We start from the raw sequence: 12,518 nt of genomic DNA, 5'->3' as shown, positions 1-12,518 counted from the left end.
GCTAGGAAACATAGATAGATAGATAGATAGATAGATAGATAGATAGATAGATAGATAAAGCTAGGAAACAGATAGATAGATAGATAGATAGATAGATGGATGGATAGATATTTACACACACACCCCTATATTTATTTCTGCCTCTTTTTTTTCCATTTTTTATTACCTTTATCTTTTTATCTACTAAAACTATCAGTTTATATTAATAACTTGATTTATAGTCCTGCTTTACAGGGTTTATTGTAGCCTTCCTCCTTTACTTATTTGTAATTTCTTTTTCTGATAATGAGAAAAAATATATTTACCTATTTGTTCAATTTTAGTATACACAAAAAGTACTTTCAGAATTTCTAACCTATTTCTCTGTGAGAAACAAATTTAACAACTAGATTTAGGTATTCGTGTATAGTACTTTTTGTTTCAGTCTTATATTGTACAGTCAAAAATACTATTTCCAAAATTATTTAGGTTAATTATTTTAGGTCCATTTGTTACTGTTTTTTTTTTTTTTGAGATGGAGTCTCCCTCTGTCCCCAGGCTGGAATGCAGTGGCTCAATCTCAGCTCACTGCAACCTCCGCCTCCCGGGTTCAAGTGATTCTCCTGCCTCAGCCTCCTGAGTAGCTGTGACTACAGGCGTGCACCACCACCCCCAGCTAATTTTTGTATTTTTAGTAGAGACATGGTTTCACCATGTTGGCCAGGATGGTCTCAATCTCTTGACCTCATGATCCGTGCCAGCCTTGGACTCCCAAAGTGGTGGGATTACAGGTGTGAGCCACCCTGCCCAGCCCATTTATTACTGTTTATAACAAATGTTCTATTTTGCATTCCTACTACGTCCTGGTTAGTTTTAATTTTTTTTTTTTTTTTTTTTGGTATCTAAAACATTACTATGCCTCTAAGATCAGAGCTATATAAAATAGTATAAAGTAGATCTCCAAAAAGTATTGTGCTCTCCTTGTTCCTACTACTTTATTCTTTTTCCCTACTTCTTCCTACCCATTTCTCACCCACCCCTTGTATGTTACCGATGTCCTTAGTTTCAAGTTTATCCTTGAAATAAATGTTTCTCTTGCACAAATTAGCAGTTACATGTGTAGTTTCTTGTATCTTCTTTATATGACAAATAGTGTGCTATAGATACATTTTGCTTTTATCACTTAAAAGGAAATCACTTTATATTAGTTCGTGAAGATCTTCCTCATTTTTTTTTTTTTTGAGACAGAGTCTCACTCTTACCCAGGCTGGAGTACAGTGACAGGATCTTGGCTCACTGCAACTTCTGCCTCCTGTGTTCAAGCAATTCTCCTGCCTCAGCCTCCTGAGTAGCTGGGATTACAGGTGTGCACCACCATGCCCAGCTCATTTTTATATTTTTAGTAGAGAAAACGTTTCACCATGTTGGTCAGGCTGGCCTTGAACTTCTGATCTCGAGTGATATGCCTGCCTCAGCCTCCCAAAGTGCTGTGATTACAGGAGTGAGCCACCATGCCCTGCCCTTCTTCATTTTTTGACTGCTTCATAATACTTCATTATGTGCCCGTTATCATAATTTATTCAACTACACTAATGTATGGTCATTTAGTGTTTGCAATATTTTATAGTTGCAAAAGATGTTGTGATGAATAACCTTGAACTTATATATATTTTTTATTGTTGAGGCTGTATCTTCAGCATGGATTCCTAGATGTGGAATTGCTGAGTGAGTGCGTATACAGTTTTTGTGTTTTTTTTTGTTTTTTGTTTTTTTTTAGACAGAGTCTCACTCTGTCACCAGGCTGGAGTGTAGTGACCCAATCGTGGCTCACTGCAACCTCCTCCTCCTGGGTTCAAGTGAGTCTCCTGCCTCAGCCTCCTGAATAGCTGGGACTACAGGTTTGCACCACCAGGCCTGGCTAATTTTTGTATTTTTAGTAGAGATGGGGTTTCACCATATTGGCCAGGCTGGTCTCGAACTCCTGACTTTGTGATCCACCCACTTCAGCCTCCCAGAGTGCTGGGATTACAGGCGTGAGCAACTGCACCTGGCCATACATAGGTAGTTTTATAAGGAATTGCTACATTCCCCTCCAGAAAAGTTGTCTGCTTAGTTTTTTTTTTTTGTGCTGTAATAAATTAGCACACATTTAGTGACTTAATACAACACAAATTTATTATAGCTCTGGAGGTCAGAAGTAAAAAGTAGATCTTACAGAGCTAAAATCAAGAGGTCAGCAGTGTACATTCCTTCGTAACGCTCTATGGGAGAATGTGTTTCCTTGATTTTTCATGCTTTTTTTTTTTTTTTTTTTTTTTTTTGTAGATGGAGTCGTGCTCTGTCGCCCAGGCTGGAGTGCAATGGTGTGATCTTGCCTCACTGCAATCTCCGCCTTCCGGGTTCAAGTGATTCTCCAGCCTCAGCCTCCCGAGTAGCTGGGATTACAGGTGCTCAACACTATGCCCGGATAATTTTCGTATTTTTAGTAGAGACAAGGTTTTGCCATGTTGGCCAGACTGGTCTCAAACTCCTGACCTCAGGTGATCCACCCTCTTTGGCCTCCCAGTGTGCTGGGATTATACAGGTGTGAGCTACCACGCCTGACTGATTTTTTTTTTTTGAGGCGGGTCTCACTGTGTCTCCAGGCTGGAGTGCAGTGGGCCTTGATCTCGGCTCACTGCAAGCTCCGCCCGGGTTCCGCCATTCTCCCGCCTCAGCCTCCCAAGTAGCTGGGACTACAGTAGCCCGCTACCCAGCAGCCCGGCTAGTTTTTGTATTTTTAGTAGAGGCGGGGTTTCACCATGTTAGCAGGATAGTCTCGATCTCCTGACCTCGTGATCACCCGCCTCGGCCTCCCAAAGTGCTGGGATTACGGAAAAGGCGAGCCACGGCGCCCGGCCTTTTTTTTTGGGTGTGGGGGTTTGCTGTTGTCGTCCGGGCTGGAGTGCAGGGGTGGGGTCAAACCGCGCAGCCTCCACCTTCTGGATTGGGGTTGTTCTCCTGCCTCAGCCTCCCAAGTAGCTGGGACTACAGGTGTGTGCCTATACACTTTTGTACACTGTATAAAAATACAAAATTTTTGTATTTTTAGTAGAGACGGGGTTTCGCCATATTGGCCAGGCTAGTCTTGAACTCCTGACCTTGTGATCCACCCGCCTCGGCCTCCCAAAGTGCTGGGATTACAGGTGTGAGCTACCGTGTCTGGCCTATTTTCAACTTTTTAAGATAACTTTAAGTATAGGGCTTATATTTATTTATTTATTTATTTATTTTTTTATTTATTTTATTTTTTTTTTTTTTTTTGAGACGGAGTCTCGCTCTGTCACCCAGGCTGGAGTGCAGTGGCGCGATCTCGGCTCACTGCAAGCTCCGCCTCCCGGGTTCACGCCATTCACCTGCCTCAGCCTCCGAGTAGCTGGGACTACAGGCGCCCGCCACCGCGCCCGGCTAGTTTTTTGTATTTTTAGTAGAGACGGGGTTTCACCTTGTTAGCCAGGATGGTCTCGATCTCCTGACCTCATGATCCACCCGCCTCGGCCTCCCAAAGTGCTGGGATTACAGGCTTGAGCCACCGCGCCCGGCCAGGGCTTATATTTAATACAGATTTGAGTTTTACTTTATAAACCAGTCTGATTATCTTTTCATTTTAATAGGTGAAAGTCTAATTACATTTTTTTTTTTTTTTTTTTTTTGAGACAGAGTCTTGCTCTGTCGCCCAGGCTGGAGTGCAGTGGCTGGATCTCAGCTCACTGCAAGCTCTGCCTCCCGGGTTTACGCCATTCTCCTGCCTCAGCCTCCCGAGTAGCTGGGACTACAGGTGCCCGCCACCTCGCCCGGCTAGTTTTTTTTTGTACTTTTTAGTAGAGACGGGGTTTCACCGTGTTTGACAGGATGGTCTCGATCTCCTGACCTCGTGATCCGCCCGTCTCGGCCTCCCAAAGTGCTGGGATTACAGGCTTGAGCCACCGCGCCCGGCCTTCTAATTACGTTTCTGATCAATTTGGGCTTAATCCTATATTTTGTCTTATGTTATATTTTCTGGGTTTTATAGTTTTTAAAAAGCACTTTCAGGCTGGGTGTGGTGATTCATGCCTATAATCCCACCACTCTGGGAGGCTGAAGTGGGTGGATTACGAGGCCAGGAGTTCGAGACCAGCCTGGCCAACATGGTGAAACCCTGTCTCTACTAAAAATACAAAAATTAGCCAGGCGTGGTGGTGTGTGCCTGTAATCCCAGCTACTCAGGAGACTGAAGTAGGAAAATTGCTTGAACCCAGGAGGCGGAGGTAGCAGTGAACCGAGATTGTGCCACAGCACTCCAGCCTGGACGACAGAGCAAGACTCCATCTCGGAAAAAAATAAAAAAATAAAAAAATAATAAAAATTTAAAAATGAGCCTGGCATGGTGCTGTGTGCTTATTATTCCAGCTACTCAGGAGACTGAGGTAGGAGGGCCACTTAAGCCTGGGAGTTCAAGGCTGCAATGAGCTATGATAGTGCCACTGGACTCCAGCCTAGGCGAGGTGACAGAGCAAGACCCTGTCTCAAAACAAAACAAAACAAAAAACACAATGTGTACCTTGAAGTAAAATTGCTGGAACATGGAAGTGCATGTTTTAATTTACAAGATACTCAACTTGTTCTGGGAAGTGATTGTATCAGTTTATGCTCGTACTAACAATGACAGTGTCTGAGAATGGCTTTTCCTTCCTCTCTTGATATTCTTCAACTTAAGTTTTTGATATTGTCCTTAATATTGTCTAACTGAAATTTCTGCTGATACGAGGAAGGGAAATGCTCTTATGGTTTTAATTTACTAGTGATATTATTGAGCATCTGTCCAGGAATGCATTGTCTATAAAGTTTTTCTCTTCTGTGAATTACCTGCTCATACATTTTTTTGTTTTGTTTTTTGAGACAGGTTCTCGCTCTGTTGCCCAGGCTGGAGCGCAGTGGCATGATCTTGGCTCACTGCAGCCTCTACCTCCTGAACTCAAGCAGTCTTCCCACCTCAGCGTGTGCACCACTGCACCTGGTTAGATTTTTTGTTTATTTTTCTTGTAGAGATGAGGTCTCACTGTGTTGCCCAGGTTGGTATAGAACTCCTGGGCTCAAACGATCCTCCCTTCTCGGCCTCCCAAACTGTTGGGATTGCTGGCATACTTCCATTTTTGGAGAATGTGTCTTTTTCTGGACATTATTCATTTTTCTATAATACATGTTTTAGTTGTTTTTTCTCAGATTGTCCCTTGCCTTTTGACTTTGTGGTGTTTTCTCCCACACGCAAGTTTTCAAGGTTAATGTCAAATTCATTCCCTTCAACCAGATGTGGTCAGGATGGTAGTGAGGAGGCCGTGCTCCCCTTCACTGTGTTCTCTGTGTCTTGCAGGTTTTAATGCTCTAAGTGTGTTTCTCTGGATATTTTTTCTTGACCTTTTCCACAATGATAAATAATTTTACAAGTCAACCCTGGTTGAGTTCTTTCACAGAGATTTTGGTGGAAGAAAGGTATAAAATGCAAGGGCTTAGGTCCTATTATTGGTTTTGGAATGTTCTTTTTTTGTTCATAATTTTCTTTTATATTATTGATTATTTTTGTCCAAGTTTCTTTAAAATAATTTTCTTAAGTTCGGAAATAAAATCCTTATGGAATTCTGGTTGAAACTGACCTGATACAAATTAACCTGTGGTAAAAATGTATGCATATATTATTTTTTTGTTTTCTTGCAATTATATATTACATTGATTCATTTAAATCTTGCTTAGAAGAATTTCATAACATTTTATAGGACTTTTTTTGTGTTCTTGCCAACTATACTCCCTTCTCTCTTCCAATTACTTACATAGCAGTTGTCATCTCAACTCACTGCCTTCACCTCAGGTTCTCTTCCACTGTCTTATCACTTGCAATCTGGCTTCTACCCCTCTAGTTTAGCTAAATGCAGGTACCCTTTTTCATTTTCATATTCCTCAGCTTATTGAGATGTATAAGATAGTTCTTACCACTATCCATTTTCTCTTTTCAAAACTCTGTTCTCTCCCTTTAATGAACTCTTTCCCCTGTTTTTCTGTTGTTTCCTCATTTACCATAAGATCTTTGTCATATTAATGTGGATCTCTGTCCAGTTCTGTCTAGTAGAACTTTCTTTTTTTTTTTTTTTTTTTTTTTGAGACAGTCTCGCTCTGTCGCACAGGCTGAGTGCTGTGGCATGATCTCAGCTCACTGCAACCTCCGCCTCCTGGTTCAAGGGATTCTCATGCCTTAGCCACCTGAGTAGCTGGGATTATAGATGTGAGCCACCGTGCCCAGCTAATTTTTGTATTTTCTTTTTTTTTTTTTTTTTTGAGACGGAGTCTCTCTCTGTCGCCCGGGCTGGAGTGCAGTGGCCGGATCTCAGCTCACTGCAAGCTCCGCCTCCCGGGTTTACGCCATTCTCCTGCCTCAGTCTCCCAAGTAACTGGGACTACAGGCACCCGCCATCTCGCCCGGCTAGTTTTTTGTATTTTTTAGTAGAGACGGGGTTTCACCGTGTTCGCCAGGATGGTCTCGATCTTCTGACCTCGTGATCCGCCCGTCTCGGCCTCCCAAAGTGCTGGGATTACAGGCTTGAGCCACCGCGCCCGGCCTAATTTTTGTATTTTCAGTAGAGACGGGGTTTCACCATGTTGGCCAGGCTGGCCTTGAACTCCTGGCCTCAAGTGATCCACCAGCCTCAGCCTCCCAAAGTGTTGGGATTACAGGCGGGAACCCCCATGCTCGGCCTCTAGTAGAACTTTCTGTGATGATGGAAATAATCTATATGTGTGCTTTCTTTTTTTTTTTTTTTTTTTTTTTTTTTTTCGCTGGGGTTTTCTTTTTGTTCAGGCTGGAGTGCAATGGCACGATCTCGGCTCACCGCAACCTCCGCCTCCCAGGTTCAAGCGATTCTCCTGCCTCAGCCTCCCTAGTAGCTGGGATTATAGGCATGTGCCACCACGCCCGGCCAATTTTGTATTTTTAGTAAAGACAGGGTTTCTCCATGTTGGTCAGGCTGGTCTTGAACTCCCGACCTCAGGTGATCTGCCCGCCTCGGCCTCCCAAAGTGCTGGGATTACAGGCGTGAGCCACCACGCCCGGCTATATGTGTGCTTTCTAATACAGTAGCCGCTACCCACATTTGACTTTGGGTACATAAAATGTGGCTAGTGTGACTAAGGAACTGACTTTTTAAAATGTTACTTAAATTTAAATTGCTGCATATACTTAGTGGCTACCATATTGGATAGCATACAGTCTTTTAATCAAGGGGATCCAATCTGTAAGTCTATGTGTAAAGATAGTGGTCGGAGCTTCAGGCACCTCAGAGTCTCCCATGTTGGAAAATATCTGTAGTCTTCTCCCATCAGGCTTCTTTTATTCAGCATTAAGTTAGTTATTGTATAAATCTGCTATTTGCCTGGAGTAAAGACTTATTTTTGGTAAGATGGAGTATAGTGGCTTCAGGTGATGCCTACAAGAGATGAGATCCAGGCAAGTGAGTGAGGGAACAGAAGTAGTTGTATTTCTAGGGAAAGAATGAATGGTATGGACCTAACAAAGGATAGGCGAACAAGGCCTCTCAGGCCTGGGTATAGACAGGTAAGAAAATCCAAGGCGGTGCTTAGGACAGACTGATAGGGATGAGGCTTTCCTTGGGTGAAGGGTGTATTGGAAAGAAGAAAGATACAGATGAATAATATTTCCTTTTCAATTTTGTTCTGACCTATACTGGAGACAGCTTTACTTTTCAACAGATGAGAAACTTATGGCAAAGACTGTATCTATTTAACCCTGAAATGCCAAAGTATGTAGTTCTAAAATAATCCCTAACCACATCTAAAACATGAAAATGACGGCCAGGCACGGTGGCTCAAGCCTGTAATCCCAGCACTTTGGGAGGCCGAGACGGGTGGATCACGAGGTCAGGAGATCGAGACCATCCTGGCTAACACGGTGAAACCCCGTCTCTACTAAAAAATGCAAAAAACTAGCCGGGCGAGGTGGTGGGCGCCTGTAGTCCCAGCTACTCGGGAGGCTGAGGCCGGAGAATGGCGTGAACCTGGGAGGCGGAGCTTGCAGTGAGCTGAGATTCGGCCACTGCACTCCAGCCTGGGCAACAGAGCGAGACTCCGTCTCAAAAAAAAAAAAAAAAAAAAAGAAAATGTCTCTGTCACTGAATAGTCACTATATTTTGGAATCTTGATTATAGCCTTGAACACCAAGCTCATATTCTCCAAGAATTATTCCTTAAGTAAGCTAGTGAGTTTTGATCTCTTTTTTCCTGACACTTATACCTGTAATAATCTATATCATATTAGCTTATCCTTCATTATGTGCCATATGGAATTATCATCTGCACAGGCTTGAGCTCTCAGAATTTACAAAAGGTAGAAAGACCTTGTGTCAGGCTTTCCCGCCTTTAGTAGGTACTTTGGACCTACTAATAGGTTCTATGTATTTGAACATATTGGCTGATTATTGTGGTGTGAAAAGGACTTTCTCATTTTTTGAGATCATCTTCTAAAAAATAGTTTTCTTTCTACCTTACTCCAACCAATATCCTCTCCTGAAAGTATCACGTATCTTCTCAATAGGCATCATTTTCCCTGAATGATGAGAAAAGCTGATGGACCTAACAAAGGATAGGTTTATTTTAGTCACTGAGAAAAAATATATGTAAATTTTCCCTGGACCCTGATAAAAATCTTAGAAGTTGTTGAACAGCATTAGTGGGAAAAGATGCCATGAGATTAATCTGGCAGCAGTCATCCATTTAACAACATGTTGACACTGTCCAAGGCATTGGGTGCAACAGTAGAAGAAAAAGGAGTGAACATCAGTCCCTGCCCTCATGAAGCTTTCAGTCTTATGAATACCAGTGCCGGATGGACTGGAGGCTTTAAAGACTAGAGGCAGGGAAACTGGCTGTGATCTAATCAAACATCCTCAATTCTTTATCTTGTTAGCATTTAGCTTTGCCTGCCTTTTGATGACCTGCATTTTACATGTTTCCCCAACTACCACCTTCTACTACCATCAACACATGTACCTTCCCTTCTCAGCTCTCTGTATTCTTTGTGCTTCCATTGTCTTTTGATCATATTGCATGGCCATATTTGGGCTATTAGAACCACATACTTTCTACCCTCCTTCCCCCCAGTTAAATTCTTCCATTTCTTCTATAACAATTTTCTTCCTCATAGCAAAAGAACAAAGGAGACATTTGCTTTCTTGATATTTTTCAGACTGGGAGTCTTGGTGTGAAATCAAGGAATTATCTCCAAAATGGTTCATTGATGAAGATGAAATATCCCAGGAGATGATAATGGAAAGGCTAACAAGTCATGGCCTTGAATGCTCCAGTTTCAGAGAAGCCTGGAAATGTAAGGGTGAATTTGAGCTACATGAGGGAAATGCGGAGAGGCATTTCATGCAAGTGACAGCTGTTAAGGAAATCTCTACTGGGAAAAGACACAATGAATTTAGTAATTTTGGGAGAAGCATACCCCGGAAATCAGTATTTTTAACACAACAGAAAGTTCCTACCATAGAGCAAGTACATAAATTTGATATTTATGATAAACTCTTCCCCCAAAATTCAGTCATAATTGAATATAAAAGACTCCGTGCTGAGAAGGAATCTTTGATAGGTAATGAATGTGAAGAATTCAACCAGAGTACATACTTTAGTAAAGATACAGGAATTCCTCTTGGTGAGAAACCTTATGAAAGTCATGATTTTTCAAATCTCTTAAGTTTCCACTCATTACTTGCTCAACATCAGACAACTCGTTTTGGAAAATTACCCCATGGATACAGTGAATGTGGTGATGCCTTTAGCTGTTACTCATTCTTTACTCAACCTCAGAGAATTCACAGTGGAGAGAAACCATACGCATGCAATGACTGTGGAAAAGCCTTTAGCCATGGCTTCTTTCTCAGTGAACATCAAAGGACTCATATTGGGGAGAAGCCTTATGAATGTAAGGAATGTAACAAAGCCTTCAGACAGAGTGCTCACCTTGCTCAACACCAGAGGATCCACACTGGAGAGAAACCGTTTGCATGCAATGAATGTGGGAAGGCCTTTAGCCGTTATGCCTTCCTTGTTGAACATCAGAGAATTCACACAGGTGAGAAACCATATGAATGTAAAGAATGTAACAAAGCCTTCAGACAGAGTGCTCACCTTAATCAACATCAGAGGATTCACACGGGAGAGAAACCCTACGAATGTAATCAGTGTGGAAAAGCCTTCAGCAGACGCATAGCCCTTACTCTGCATCAAAGAATTCACACAGGAGAGAAACCCTTCAAATGTAGTGAATGTGGGAAGACCTTTGGCTATCGCTCACACCTGAATCAACATCAGAGAATTCATACCGGAGAAAAGCCCTATGAGTGCATCAAATGTGGGAAGTTTTTTAGGACTGACTCACAACTTAATCGACATCATAGAATTCACACTGGAGAGAGACCATTTGAATGCAGTAAATGTGGGAAAGCCTTCAGTGATGCTTTAGTTCTAATTCACCATAAGAGAAGTCATGCAGGAGAGAAACCCTATGAATGTAACAAATGTGGGAAGGCCTTCAGTTGTGGCTCATATCTTAATCAACATCAAAGAATTCATACTGGAGAGAAACCCTATGAATGTAATGAATGTGGGAAGGCTTTTCATCAGATCTTGTCCCTAAGACTACACCAGAGAATTCACGCTGGAGAAAAACCTTATAAATGTAATGAATGTGGGAATAATTTTAGCTGTGTCTCAGCCCTTAGACGACATCAAAGAATTCATAATAGAGAAACGCTCTGATTATAACAAGTATAGGAAAGAAAACATTTGGTTACCACTCAGTCCTTATTGAATATTAGTGAGTTCTTCTTGGTTAGTAATTCTTTGAATATAGTTCATATTTCAGTTCATGAGTATCCATTATTTGAAGTAGCTCAGTAGACATCTGTTACTTTTTTTTTTTTTTTTAGACAGAGCCTCGCTCTGTTGCCCAGGCTGGAGTGCAGTGGTGCAATCTTGGCTCACTGCAGCCTCTGCCTCCTGGGCTCAAGCAATCCTCCTGCCTCAGCCTCCTGAGTAGCTGGGATTACAGGTGCCTGTGACCATGCCTGGCTAATTTTTGTATTTTTAGTAGAGACAGGGTTTCACCATATTGGTCAGGCTGGTCTCGAACTCCTGACTTCAGGTGATCCGCCTCCCAAAGTGCTGGGATTATAGGTGTGAGCCACCATGCCCGGCCACATCTGTTACTTTTTGATCTGTTCTGTACCTGGCTTACCCCACCCTCAATGCATATGATTCTGGTGAAACTGTTAATCAGGGACAGTAGTGGATTGGTCACAGGCTGGCCAATTATTTCCCCCAACCTAGTGATAAGGGATTGGCAAATGGCCCTGTCTGGATCAGTGAAGTCCTTTGCGAGTATTCCTATGGGTAGTAAGAGATTTTTTTTCTGGAATTGCAAGTTTCAAGGATTTAATAAGATTAAAAACTCACCAGGAGCCTTTTTGCCACTCATGAGGAAAGCTTTCCCAAAGAGAAATCTAACAGAGGAAAATGGAGACGAGAGACAGAAATCTGATGATATTGTTTGATCTCCTGGATCCAGTCATTCCTGACAGCTACACCATTCTTTTTCATTTTTTGTGATCCAATAAATTTCCTTTTATTTATTTTTTCTTAATTTGGATTAGATTTTTGCCTCATGGAAGTAGAGTGCTGATTCACACATTCTGTGTTTGCTATACATAAGAGAAAGCCTTAATTTTTTTCGTGACATAATTATTTATACTGAGGAGAAACCTCATGATATAACAAGTTTATCAAAGTTGAATACACAGCCTTCATAAAACTGAGATAATTGTTACATTTTATTTGTCGATAAAATTATTTTAGTGTTTCTTAGTTTTTTTCACAATATGAATATTTTAAAATTCACCAAGTAAAATTCTTTAACAGGCTTCCCCTTAAGGAGTTGAAATCATTTGTCACAGTGACTCACCATGTACCTGTAAAGAGAGAATGGAAAGCTAAGGGAATAATGGTTTCATTTGTTTAATGAATGACTCTTCATCTTCAAGGAATTACTTGATTTTCTTCTTTCAGTATGGGTCTAAACATATTCTGTGGCAGAATATAATAAAATTAAATTGTAAATGAGGTCTTTTGAGGGTGGGCTGTAAATTTGGTTTAAGGCTGGGTGCGGTGGCTCACGCCTATAATCCTAGCACTTTGGGAGGCCGAGGCGGGTAGATCACCTGAGTTGGAAATTTGAGACCAGCCTGACCAACATGGAGAAATCCCGTCTCTACTAAAAATACAAAATTAGCCGGGTATGGTGGCGCACTCCTGTAATCCTAGCTACTTGGGATGGTGAGGCAGGAGAATCACTTGAACTCGGGAGGTGGAGGTTGCAGTAAGCCAAGATCGTGCCGTTGTACTCCAGCCTGGGCAACAAGAGCAAAACTCCTTCTCTAAATAAACAAGTAAATAAATTTGGTT

General features: G+C 41.9%; 1 protein-coding gene across 4 annotated transcripts in view; it reads left to right on the top strand.

The window, feature by feature from the left end:
- The window catches only part of ZNF527 (zinc finger protein 527), a 26,483-nt gene extending 14,383 nt beyond the window's left edge, over positions 1-12,100 (top strand). For all 4 annotated transcript variants that reach the window (XM_009194323.4, XM_021930328.2, XM_003915432.5 and 1 more), the window contains one exon: positions 9,244-12,100. In XM_009194323.4, the coding sequence (XP_009192587.1) occupies positions 9,244-10,817 (1,574 nt within the window). In that variant the 3' untranslated portion in view covers positions 10,818-12,100. The remainder of the gene's footprint in view (positions 1-9,243) is intronic.
- The last annotated feature ends 418 nt before the right edge of the window (positions 12,101-12,518 follow it).

The sequence above is a fragment of the Papio anubis genome, chromosome 20 (genome assembly GCF_008728515.1).
Source record: "Papio anubis isolate 15944 chromosome 20, Panubis1.0, whole genome shotgun sequence".
NCBI classification, from domain to species: domain Eukaryota; kingdom Metazoa; phylum Chordata; class Mammalia; order Primates; family Cercopithecidae; genus Papio; species Papio anubis.
This window is presented reverse-complemented; position numbering and strand designations above follow the sequence as displayed.